Raw genomic sequence first — 13,661 nt, forward strand, 5'->3', positions numbered from 1 at the left:
GTTTGAATCCCGACCCAGCTATAACCTGTCATGGGTGAATCACAGGCAGGGTGATTCATCAATGTGTGTACCGCTAAACTGGGCGCCCCGTTTGCGTCCCATTAGTTGTTGGATGTTAAGGATCTCACCGTGTTTTCCACAAAGAGAAGGCGAGCTATCGCCGGCACTCTGAACAAGTTGTGGCCTGGCATGGCATGAACATGAAAACATGAACATGAACATGAAATGTTCGACATGAACATGAAATTTTCCGAAATAACCAAAATGCGAAAACTAAAATGCATCGCTATACGACAGAGATACGTACTGTACGTGCACGGCAAGATAACCACGTGACCAGAACCTACCTGGCGGCGTAAACTCGAAATAACCAAAATGCGAAAACTAAAATGCATCGCTATACGACAGAGATACGTACTGTACTTGAACGGCAAGATAACCACGTGACCAGAACCTACCTGGCGGCGTAAACTCGAAATAACCAAAATGCGAAAACTAAAATGCATCGCTATACGACAGAGATACGTACTGTACTTGAACGGCAAGATAACCACGTGACCAGAACCCACCTGGCGGCGTGAACTCGAAATAACCAAAATGCGAAAACTAAAATGCATCGCTATACGACAGAGATACGTACTGTACTTGAACGGCAAGATAACCACGTGACCAGAACCTACCTGGCGGCGTGAACTCGAAATAACCAAAATGCGAAAACTAAAATGCATCGCTATACGACAGAGATACGTACTGTACTTGAACGGCAAGATAACCACGTGACCGGGTGGCGAAAGCTCGTAACTCGGATCTCGCCTCGCATCTCAAAGCAATAAACTGCCGGAGCGACGGCTCGTATCTCGAAAAACTCGTAAGTTGGGGCACTCGTAAGTCAAGGTTCCACTGTATCTGTATATATATATATATATATATATATACACACACACACACACACACACACACACACACACACACACACACACACACACACACACACACACACACACACACACACACACACACACACACACACACACACACACACACACACACACACACACACACACACACACACACACACACACACACACACACACACACACACACACACACACACACACACACACGGGGCTGCAAAAGTAGGTATACAGTAAGGATTATACCAGTATTATAATAGTGGTGCTAGGATTCATTTAATACTGGAATTCATTAAAATCATTATTACCATTTTTTATATTTTTATTTTCGTAATTTTTTCTATAATACATCTATTATTTGCAGGTGAAGTGGAAATTTAACGATGGCTGGTAATTCAACGGACGACGAGCGCAAATGGATTTTGAAACAGCACTGGAAGACAGCATACGCCCCGTCTCGCGAGATCTTGGAGACGGCGGCAGGGATTCTCGAAGCTCCACACGGTCTCCACGTTTTCAAAGTTAAGTCTGTTCACAATTGTATTTTGTCGAAACTGTATTTATCTTTCGGTGTGTGAAGTTCTAGTGTGCACCTTGGAAGTTTCTCGGTATTTATCTTTCATAAATTAATCGTCTGTTTGCCGCGTCGCGAGCGATTTGAAATCGAAGTTAAGTAATTGTTCCCATTTGTATTTTCGTTATAACTGTATTTATTTTATGGTGTGTGTACGTATATTGTGTCCCGAGGAAGATTTTCGGTGCAAATCTTTCATACCTGTATTGAAAATCGTGTTAATTTGTGTCGTGTCTTGAGGCCTTATACAGTGTACAACCTTGAGGCTTTGTTTTTCTCTCAGCGGTCCGTCGTTTGTGATCCAATAACTTTCGTTCTCTGTTTTCCCTGTCTTTTCACCCCATAGCCTACTTCCTTGTGTAAATCTCAACAACAACAAAAACAAACAAAAAAACATTTCCTTCTCTGTTCTTATTCTTTGTTCTCATTCGTTTATTCATTCTTATTCGTTCGTTCGTTCGTTCTTCGACCACGAGTTTCTCCCCCATTTCCCCAGATAGTGTTCACTGTGATTAACCTTCAATGTTTACACTTTCCCCTCAAGTTCTGCATTCCGTCATATATGATAACACCTTTTTCTTCTTCTTCTTCTTCTTCAAAAGGCTGCTTTCGACTTGCTCACCAAATCTATTCATCCCAAAAAAAAATTCCATCTCCTATAGTGCCTTTTTTCTACATTCCCTAAACTCTCCTGCACTCCATCCTCCATCCAGCGTCCTTAAACGTATTTTTAACTCGAAGGTCACAAGAAACTCATTTTGCAATAAATGTTCGTTTCCCATTAATCGTACACTTTCTAAAATCCAATCTCACCCCTCCCCTCCAAATCTTCCCCATCACCCCTCCCCTCCAAATCTTCCCCATCACCCATCCCTTTCAAATCTTCCCCCTTTCCCCTCCCCTCCTAATCCTCCCCATCACCCATCCCTTTCAAATCTCCCCCCTTGCCCCCTCCCTCCTAAACTACCCCCTCACCCCTCCCCTCCAAGACTCTCCCTCGCCCCTCCTAGACTCCTCCCTCACCCCTCCCCTCCAAATCTCCCCCATATCTCATCCCTTTCAAATCCCTCCCCTTGTCCCTTCCCTCCCAAACTCCCCCCTCCCCTTCAAATCTCCCCACCCTCATTTCTTCTCAATTTCCCCCCTCTCACTCCCCCTACTCAAAGCGTCCTCCCCGCTTCTTCCCCCTTCCAACTCTCACCTCCATCTCCCCCAACCTTCTGCCTCGCTCTTACCCCTCCTCAAATAACACCTCATTGTGCCTCACCCAATCACAATCAAACTTTTTGTCCACCCCATCCTTCCCTTTCTCTGAGCTATTCTGAAATCTCTGACACACCTTCAACAGCTCTCCCTACCTCTTCCACATCTTACCCTACCCCTCCTCCCCCCTGCTCTGTATCCGATGCTCCGCCTTCCTCTTCATTAACGGTATGGACCTCAAACATCCGGGGCCTTCGCTCAAACTTAACTAATCTCTCCATACAGGTTGCTTCTGTCAAAACAGACGTGATCTTGCTTAACAGAAACTTTCCTCCTTCATGATGTCTCTGATTCCTTAGCATCTCTCCCGGGTTACTCCCTCCTCCGGTATGATAGACCTGAGCCTCGTCCTGGAGGTGGGGTTGCTATCTTTATCAAAAACTCTCTTCCTCACTCGCCCTGCACTGCACTCTCCCCACCTCACCCCCAGGAATACCTCTGGCTACGGCTTCCCCTTCGCTCCCACCTCTTGTTCATATGTGTGTTGTACCGTCCACCAAACAGTGATGACTCCATCTACATCTCGCTGTCTGATAATATGGACCAACTTCTATCTACTCATCCCAACTCCCTCTTCCTCATATGTGGCGATTTCAACTGTCATCATGCCAGTTGGCTGGGTGTGGGTACCTCTCTCACCAGCCATGGCTCCTCAGCAAAGGACTTCTGCGACTCACTGGGACTGACACAATCTGTCAATTTCCCGACCCGGATCTCAGTCAACGGAGCATCTTCTCTTCTGGACTTTGTTATGACTAACTTCGCTGAAAATGTCTGCTGCTCTTCTTCTGCTCCAATCAGATCATCTGATCATGTCCTTGTTAAAGTGGACATCTCTCTGACCATTCTCAGGGAGCCTGCTCAGCGTCGACGAGTCTGGCATTTCACTCAGGCCAAATGGCACGGTCTTCAAGCAGCCATCAATCATCTGGACTGGTCTCCCATCTCTACCACCTCTGACATCAACTCATCCTGGGAATTGTTCCAAAGTAAATTGCTCTCTCTCATGCACAGATTTATACCATCTCGTCTTCAGTTGTCATACCCTTCCTCCCGTCCATGGTACACGGAATCTTGTGGTGAGGCTGTTGCCCAGAAACAACTTGCCTTCGTCTCCTGGAAAGCAAATCCAACGGAAGGAAATCTCATTTCCTTTCACAAAGCCCGAAACAAGTGTGTGTCCACCCTCAGGAGAGCCAGGAAACAATATCTCTCCATTCTCAAGACAGAACTCTCTTATCTGTCTCCCTCTTCCAAATCCTGGTGGCGTCTGGTCAAATCTGTTTCTGGTGTTTGTTCCCCCTCCATCCCCTCCCTTACCTCCAACGGCTACACAGCTGACTCCGCACGTGAAAAAGCTGAATGCCTCAACTCTGTTTGCCTCTAAATCTTGTGTCCCAAACCCATCCCTCTCTGTACCCACCATACCCAGTCGTACCCAGCTGCTCCTTGACTCAGTGTCCTTTCCTCCTGACAAGGTGGAAAAGTTTCTGTCAACCCTCGACTCTGATTCTGCAACTGGACCTGACGGCATCAGCCCACGGGTCCTAAAATCCTGCTCTGCCACTCTATCTCACCCTCTCTCTGTTCTCTTCACCCTCTCTTTTGCTCAAGGTCAACTGCCATCTGCTTGGAAATCAGCCAACATCACCGCTTTGCACAAAAACAGATCCTAGCAACTACAGACCAATCAGCCTTCTCCCAATTATCAGCAAAGTCATGGAATCCATCATTGCTTCGGATATGAAATCTTTCCTCTTCTCCAATGGCTTGATCTCTGATCATCAATTTGGTTTCAGACCAGGTCACTCTACTCTTGACATGCTGCTTCTGCTGTCTCAACAATGGATGGAGGTCCTCAATGCCAAACAGGAAATTAGAGCTGTCTCCCTCGACATATCACGTGCCTTCGATACGGTCTGGCACCCCGCTCTGCTCACCAAACTCTCCTCTTATGGTATCCATGGAAATCTCCACGCATGGCTGGCGGACTTCCTCTCTAGTCGTCGTCAACGTGTGGCCCTGAATGGGTTTCTCTCATCTCCTCTTCCTGTTCAGGCTGGAGTTCCCCAAGGCAGTGTTCTGGGCCCTGTGCTTTTTCTGGTCTTCATCAATGATCTCTCTGACTCTCTTGAAAATCCTCTCTATCTCTTTGCTGATGACCACTCTCTGCCGCTCCATTCCTCTTCCCTCAGATCGGCAGTCTGCAGCCTCCTCACTCTCTGAAGACTTAGACAAAATCACAGACTGGTCAAACAAGTGGAACATGTCTTTCAATCCTGACAAATCTCACACTCTTACTATGTCTCTCCGAAAAGATCGACTGGACAACCCTCCCATCTACTTTCTCAACAATTCTCTCCAAGAAGTTCTGTCGCTCAAGCTTTTGGGTCTCACTATCTGCCATGATCTTTCTTGGGAAAACCACATTTCCAAGCTGGCCTCCAAAGCCAGTCGCCGACTGGGCATCCTCCGTCGTGCGAAGTCCTTTCTGGGCAGTTCTGAGCCCCTCACCACATACAAGGCTTTCATTCGCAGCTCAATGGAATACTGTTCTCCCCTATGGGCCGGTGCTCCTGCCTCACACCGAGCTCGGCTTCACGCTGTCCAAACCAAAGCTTTCAGAATTATTGGAATCTCCCGCGATGAAGCTATCTCTGAGGGCCTACAGACTCCTCTCCGGCCTAGCTCCCCCTGCTCTGTCTGCGCTCTGTCCCCCAAATATTCTTTCAGGACGCACAAGATCTGCCAGGAACCCTTTTCTGGTGAAACTTCCATAATCAAGACACCCTGCTCACCTTCAGTCTTTCCTTCATCTTTTTCCCACCTCTGGAACAGAATCCCACACTCTCTGCAATCCCACTCATCCCTCCAGGTATTCAAAACAGCTGCACACCACCATCTCTTATCTTCCCCCATCCGAAACCTTGATCTTTTCTAGCCCCATTAGTACACCCCAAATCCACCTCTTTCAAACTCCGGTTTCATTCCTGAAATTCCTAGTGGTGTCAATTTGTTTTATACTGTGTAACCCCACACCCCACCCTCCCCAGCCCTCTTCCTTCCACAGACCTACTGATGTCCCTATTCTCTACTCTTGTTGTGCTTGTGCACTTCCCCTTCTTGTCTCCCACTCCCTTTTTTGTATGTTTTATGTGTCCATTTATGTTTTTTGTGTTTAATGTGTTGAGGGTCTCACACGAGCCGAGACTTTTTTTTCTTTTCTTTTTTAATACAAACACTTCCCTCCCAATCCCACACTCCTCGTCCAGCCCCCTCGCTGCGCATACTGCACAGGGGCACAGCATTGCACACAGGGGCGAGGAGGGAGCAAAAAGTGAAACTTCTACCTTGATTTGATTAGATTAGATTCCTACCACCAACAGTGAAACCAGCCGGTCCATGAAATACTTCCGGTTCCATTCCACTGCTAACCCAAGAAGGTGTAATTAATTGGAGCTGTGGTTGTGGTGGTAGTAGGAGCAGTAGTAAAGTGGTGGGTGGTTCATGTGCAGCCACCTGGCTGCTGGTTGCATCATTTTCAGTGGGCGCGTCTGCCACTGATGCAATGCCTCTCTATAACCAGTTATTTGGTACTCATTTTGCCGACCTCGGAAGGATGACAGGCTGAGTGAGCCACACCTATCATTAATTCAACGGGATTAAAATTCAGGACCTTAGGATCCCAAGCACACCACCCTAACCATTAGGCCAACACCAGGTATAGTAGTAAAGTAATAGTAGAAAAGTAATTGTAATATATAGTATCATAAGTAATAATGGTATCATAAATAGTAATAGTAGTAACAATAGTATTATGTAGTAGTAATAGTAGCAGTAAAATTAGTAGCAAAGTTTGTAGCAGTAATAGACATATTAAAAGTAGTCGTAATAGTAGTTGTAAAAGTAGTAGTAATAGTAGCAGTAGGTACTAGTAATATGTAGTAGTAGGTAGTAGTAATAGTTGTATTAAAAGTAGTCATAATAGTAGTAGTAAAAGTAGCAGGAATAGTAGCAGCAATGGCAGCAGTAAGAAGTAGTAGTAGTAGTAATAATCGCATTAAAAGTAGTCGTAATAGTAGTAGTAATAGTAGTCGTAATAGTAGCAGTAATATTAGCAATAATAGTAGCAGGCATAGTAGCAGTCATAGTGTAATAGTGTAGTAGTGTAGTAGTAGGTAGTAGTAAGTGTAGTAGTAGGTAGTAGTAAGTCGTATTAAAAGTAGTCATAATAGTAGTAGTAAAAGTAGCAGTAATAGTACAGTGGTAGGTAGTAGTAGGTTGTAGTAATAGTCGTATTAAAAGTAGTCATAATAGTAGTAGTATTAATATTAGTAGGTAGTAGTATAAATATTAGTAGGTAATAGTATTAATATTAGTAGGTAATAGTATTAATAGTAACAGTAAAAGTAGTGGGAACAGTAGTGGCAGTCGTAGTAACTAAGGCTCATGCTAGACTTTGTACATAAATCACATGCAGGACAAAGAGTAAAGAACAGTACAATGTCACATTGAATACAAGGACATTCGTAAATAATGGCTAAACACAAATGGTACGACTTCCATTGGCACTTGTCAATGTCACCAAAATATACAAAATAAAATGAACGCTGATGCCCAGGCTTTAATAGTGTCGGGGCTCGTGGAGGCGCTAGAACACAGAATGGATCATCAGGATGTAACAGTACGAAAAGAACAGTGGAAAGAGATGGGGAAGGGCAGTGAGGTCACCAACAGTGGGGTTGCGGGACAAACTAGAGGGAGCCGTGGAGGGACATGGGGAAGAATGAGAGCAAGGGGATAATACAGGGGTGAGCGAGAAAGATACAGCCACAAACTCTCAATCACAGAAATGGAAGGAAAAACTGCAACCCTGGAAAGAGGTGGGGTTCGGGAGGGTTAATGCAGAAGAAAGGATCATGGTTGTAGATGGGGATGACCGAAGATGGTGGTGAACAGGTATCTTGAAGCCCCATGTTATGAATAATTTTGGCAAAAGGGTAAAAATCGCTACAGTTTTAAGTTCAGCCAAATTTGTCCATAATTGGAGCAACTCTCATCAAAATTCAAACACTTCCAAATGTTCATACACAGCGTTATTCTAATGCCTGCGCAGGCAGTGTAGGCCTAGTGTAGTCCGTAAAATCAGTCCAGCAATGGAGTTGTCCAGCACAGGGGCTTTTTTAGCCCAATACCGCGAGCTAATTTGCTTCATCGCTGAACTTCACAACGATTACATGAACTTAATCTATTGTGAAAAAGTTTGTTCATCTATCAAAAATGAAGGATGGGAAACACGTCATTCCATGGGAAATACTTCGAGTGTCATTCAGGGGTTATTGGTGTTTTTGTTCTGTGGCCCTCAGGTAATGAAGGATGATTGAGCCAAAAACATTACAAGAGAGAAAGACTAAATCAATGAGGTTGGTTGGTTATTAAAAAGAACACGTTGATAGTAAAATTACATGTTACTGTAGGATCAAAAAACTCTAAGAACCAGGCAAAAGGCTGTCCTCCAATTAATTAGCAACCAAAACCAACAGGGCAGGAATTATTCACCCATCACTAGATAGACAAACTCAAGACTTGCCATCTCTCAAAAAAAAAAAAAAATCATCTTGTGGACGATTTGACAAAAACGGCCATGTCAAATGGAAATAGGAAGGAGAATAGGAAGAAGAATAAGAAAAAGATGAGGAAGAGGAAGAGCCAGAGGAAGAGGAAGAACAAGACTCACAGGACGAAGAAGGAGCAACAGCTAATTGCTGTCAAATGTAGTTATTGTTAAACTGTTGGAATAGTTCTTCAAAAATAAACTAGAGCAATGCGACTGTCGCCAATATACCTCCACATAGTCCCACAACGGGTAGATGTCTTCGTTCACTGTCCTAAAAATAAACAAGTTTGATTTAAATCCCTTCAGCTGTTTTCAAGTATAAGATTTTCACCAGCCATGACAGGTTTCGCATCGATCCGTGAAGCGGTTTCAGAGAAGGGATTTTTTTAATTATCGCCTTTCAAGCTAATATGGCTGCCACACCACGTGACATATGACCTTAAAAATGTACACTCTGCATATGTATGGGTAGTGGATCACGTTTGTGAAGTTTCGTGTCGATGGATAAGATTCGTTTTTCTATCCAAGATGGCTGCCAAACCACGTGACCTATGATGTCATAAATTTCAAACTATATGCAACAATGGTGTTCGATAGGGTAAGCGATCGATAGGATTTTAGCTCTTAAACGAGCCTCGATCTTGTATACAAAAATAAAAAAAATGAAAAGCGCTTGCAGAGATATAATTATTTAATATTTCCCTTCAATCCAATATGGTTGGCACAACATGTGACCAATGATATTTCCGTGATCACCTTTTAATCGCCATGCCTAGTCATTGACACACAAAGTTTTGAGTCAATTGATTTGGTGGTTTGGGAGAAGATGTTTTTTAAAGGTTTTAGGTTAAATCAAATATGGCTGCCAAACCATGTGACCTGTGATGTCATAAATTTAATATTTCAATACAAATGGGTCATATATCATGTCCATGCAATTTCAGATTTTTAGGATAAGGAATTAGATTAAAACATTTTTGGCTGGTACACCACTTCACCTATGATGTCATCATTATCATGCTTTTGTTCCCCATTGCGAGTACTTGACAATGTGGCAAGTTTTAAATTTTTCCATTCAGCGTTTTGCGAGAAATAATTTTTTAATCATTTGTGTTATTCCAATATGGCTGCCATACCACGTGACCTATGACGTCACAATTATGATAAAAACATTCTGCATGGGTGTCACTCCTACGCTGAAAGTTTCGCCTCAATCGGACATGCGGTTGCTGAGAAAAACGAGGTTTAGCCCGGACGGACGGACAGACAGATGGATGTACAGCCCGAAAACATAATGCCTTCGGCCACCTTCGAGGGCGGAGGCATAAAAAACAGATTTCATGCCTGGAAAGGGCAGTAAAAATAGGGCTGGTAGGATGGCACGGAATTACACACACAGAATCTGTCCGGCATGGGTTTGAATCTCGAGCCAGATATGAAACTGTTATCCTGGTGTTTCACAGGCAGGGCGATTCATTAATCTGGACATTAAATTGGACAGCCCGTCTGACAGCATCAGTCGGCGGACATTAAATATCCCAGGGTGTCCTTCCTCGAGAGTAGGAGAGTTATCGCAGGCACCCTGAACAAATGGCACATACCTGTCCTAACTACTTAGGCAAGCATCAGGCTTGACCAGCCGGTTTGTGGAAGACGTGCGTGCGCGTGGTGCATGTCATGTGTGCGTGATGTGTGTTAAACTCGTCATTTGCCATAGTGACCCATGCAATCATTAACATTCATATAACCATGAGATGCTTCAAATAAAAGGTATTCATGGGAGGGGGGGGGGGGGGGCACTTTTATGCTGCATCAATTATATTGCTGGACTTACAAAACATGCTGCATAAGTAAATAAAAACAAACAATCAGTTGAACAATGCTTTCCTGCTCAGCATATAATATATAAATAATAATAATAACAACAATTGACAAACACTAATTGATCTCATTATGCTTCAATTCAACACTCGCCTGGATTTGATAAATGAAGGTGAAACAGTACATCGGCTCAAATAAAATAAATAAATTCGATGTTTTTAGACTGGTGAACATTTTTTAACACGTTGGAGGAAGCCGTGTACGGTGTGTACGATTTGAACCTGCGTTGTAACCAAGAGCCAGGGGACCCGATGGGAGCATCAAACAGGGACAATCCAGGGTTTTTAAAATATTTTTTTTCTAATAAGAATTCCCCGTTTGTCAGCTCAAATGTTTCAGGACTCATGTACAACCCAAAATGTTTGACCCCTGATAGTCCATAGTGCAATAATAGGTCACGATAAATCAGTGCTGCCAAGAGAGAGCATTGCGACGAGGTCATCTATGTACACATAATCCATCAAAACAATGTGAAGACGCTCAACATGGATAAGGTTCCCATCCGTGTGACGCTCATTTAAAAGAGAGACTACTGGTGGGGGCGGGAGGAGGATGAGAGACAACGTGACAGAGTGATGACCTTGTAGGAGCATCCACGACGTGTTGTGTCTGTGACACACGTAATACAAACAGCAACTTCCCAAGATAAAAAGCAAAATGTAACATCTATCCCAATGGAGGCACCGTAGGAGTGCGCAGCAGGGACGATGGGGGCTCAGGTTGCTTTGTGTACGCCACAAGGTAGTTGGTGGACTTCAGATGACATCACCACCTCTCACCTTCAAATTTATTTGTCAAGTCTGACACGATTACGTATAAGTATTACAAGAAATGAGAACGGACAATCTGAAACATTCGTTTTGTCTGCAACCAGGACACCACCTTACAGTTAGTAGTTACAGGCAGAAATCAAACCCACCTCCTTTTTTCTCTTTTTGGACTTCGTAAGTCGGTCCTTGCTTTTCTTTGACGTCTTCTTCTTCTTCCCTTTAGTGCTCTCGCCCTCGGAGGGCAGGTCCATATCTTCAAAATTGTCTGGAGACCAGACACAGGACAAGGAATAACCGATTGTTTGTGAGTCTGTCCGAAGCACAGTACAACACAGAAGGTGCCGACACTTTCCAGGAGGAAACGTCCCACATAACTAGGCCCGAACACAAAGGCCTACTGGCTCTTTCAATGGAACCTTGATCTGTAATGGTCTTTGGGAGCGCCGCCAACACGCAAGTCTGTACACGGCCGATGCCGAAACACAAGTTCTTAGCACAGGTCTTCTACTCAAGACCATGTCGGTGGTTTTCAGCGAAAAGGTCGTAATGCCAATGGGGAAGTAGAAAAAAAAAAACCCGCGTGTACACGTTAACATGTGCTGTGGTGAGTTGTTCTTACTAAAGACGTAGTTCTTACCATACAAGGGTTTTGATAAACTCGAGTACATGCCAAAATATTACGGTAAAATGGTACAAATGGTGCGTAGGCCTCGCCAGGCGCCAACTCCAGCCCGTATCACGACGTCAAAACCAGAGGGAAAATTGACATGTTGTGGGTGGAGTTTACAAAGGGTTGGACCAATCGGACGTGACCGTAGGCGTGGCTCGAACCAAGCGTACCAATCGAGCATGGAGTTTACCTTTAGAGAAGTACGCGTCGAGGGAGTGGGCGGGGCTGCAATGCGGAAGGCGGAGCACAACAGGCCGATAGGAAAGAGGAGGAAATCGAGGGGAGGGGAGCGAGTGGGCTTGGGAGGGAGGGAGCAAAGGGAGGGGTGAGCGAGCTGGGGGAGGGGGACACCGACAACGAGCCCCTCCCCTCACGCAGACAGACTCGACGCTGATCGAACAAACGCTAAAAGAGACAAACTCGTTCCCAATGCCCAGGTCCCCTCCCCGGACCCTCGCACGCTTTCCAATCGCCGGCACCGCTGCTCAGCTGGGCGGGAGCGGCGCGGAAAACTTGAAAACGCGTGCCCAGCGCGGCCAGGCCGGCACAGCACACGCTTCAACACAAACAGGGGGTGAAAATGAGACGATAAAGGGCGCCGAACCCACGACAAAGGCGTCCGGCTCGTTAAACACGGACACGAGACAGCACCGAGGTCGACGATCGACGATCCTATACCTTTATAAGTGTCGTCGTCATCCAACTGTGGTGACGCAGACGACATGACGAATCGTGAGTGTCTGACGGACCGAAGTTCCTCAGAGGGTCTCGCAAAGATGGCGCCGAGTCAGACAACCCAAAGCATCGCTCCCGCCTCGTCGCTTCTCACCACAAAAGGAGCCCCCCCCTTTCGGCCCCCACCTCTTCTGCACATGCGCGCCATGACGTCACGCTCCCGTCGTCCCTGACAACGACATCCCATAATGTTAACCAGCTAGTTAGCGACGGTGTCACGTGATCTCCCACCACGTTCCCCACACCCCCAATGCGCCCCCACCACCGTCCCTGCCGACCTGGGAGCCAGCAGCGACCTGGTTATCCCAGGCACCTCCGATGATGTTGGACACTGTGGGCGATGTTTGTTGTTCATCTGTAACGACGGCTATTAAAATTATCATCATGATTATTACTGTTATTGTTTATGACTGTAAATACGATTTGGTACCCGAACTGTTAATACTTTCTCACTTCTACACAGACATCTGTATTAGTTTTCATCCAGTTGGTGAAAAAGAGTAAAAAGAAAATCCATAAAAGCCTTTACGGACACCTCAGATAAGGCTTGTTTCAACAACAGCCTGCGACCGACCTCTAGCCTTGTTGCCCCTCCCCTCGGACCCGCTGCCCCTCCCCTTGCAACCGCTCCCCTCCTCTTCCCTCTTCCCTCTTCCATCCACGCCCCTCCCCCATTTTCTTTCATCCACCCCAAACCCATCATTTTCTTCCATCCCTTCCTTCAAACTGTAAGCACCCATGCAACGCCCCCCACCAATCCCCACTTTCCCATTTTTCAGTCCCCACAAACGGCCTGCACTTTGCTCGGCAAGTCCACCATTGGATGAATTCCCTCAAATGTCTTACCTTCCGAGTTCAATCGGCGGTTGTTTTTTCCTGTCCAATTTCATTTTTAACATTACCTCGGGAAGAACAAGATTTCCTGCAAATTGTCACGTGACCTATTTTTGCTGGTGTGCGCGGATGCAAGTGAACACCTGATAACACCTTCACAGAAACTTCGTCATGTTCGGCTCCTTTCACATTGACACGCGTTCTGGTACCTGTTGACCGGGGGAAAGGTCAATTTTCATCTCGTTTTTGCTGAACACACCCACACCTTCATAATCACGAATGGGATTCTAACCTGTGAGCAACCAGCATTTCTTATAAGCTTGAACATGATGACAACAAATAGTACTCTACCTGTTGTGCAAGTTACCCTCTTATACATATTTAAATACGTCATATACACACA

The 13,661-nt window shown here is 45.3% G+C and overlaps 1 protein-coding gene across 50 annotated transcripts in view; it reads right to left on the reverse strand.

Annotated features, from left to right (window-relative positions):
- Window positions 1-12,645, reverse strand: part of LOC137429030 (chromodomain-helicase-DNA-binding protein 5) — a 115,981-nt gene extending 103,336 nt beyond the window's left edge. For 33 of the 50 annotated variants that reach the window (XM_078780973.1, XM_078780972.1, XM_078780971.1 and 30 more), the window contains exons 1-2: window positions 12,368-12,559; window positions 11,169-11,284 (exon numbers count right to left, since the gene is read on the reverse strand). In XM_078780973.1, the coding sequence (XP_078637099.1) occupies window positions 11,169-11,284; window positions 12,368-12,413 (162 nt within the window). In that variant the 5' untranslated portion in view covers window positions 12,414-12,559. Of the gene's footprint in view, window positions 1-11,168; window positions 11,285-11,656; window positions 11,796-12,367 lie in introns of those variants that run through there. The other 17 variants (XM_078780985.1, XM_078780984.1, XM_078780979.1 and 14 more) reach the window with 5 other exon arrangements.
- Window positions 12,646-13,661: the final 1,016 nt, after the last annotated feature.

This window comes from Myxine glutinosa, chromosome 6 (genome assembly GCF_964187855.1).
Source record: "Myxine glutinosa chromosome 6, kmMyxGlut1.1, whole genome shotgun sequence".
NCBI lineage: Eukaryota > Metazoa > Chordata > Myxini > Myxiniformes > Myxinidae > Myxine > Myxine glutinosa.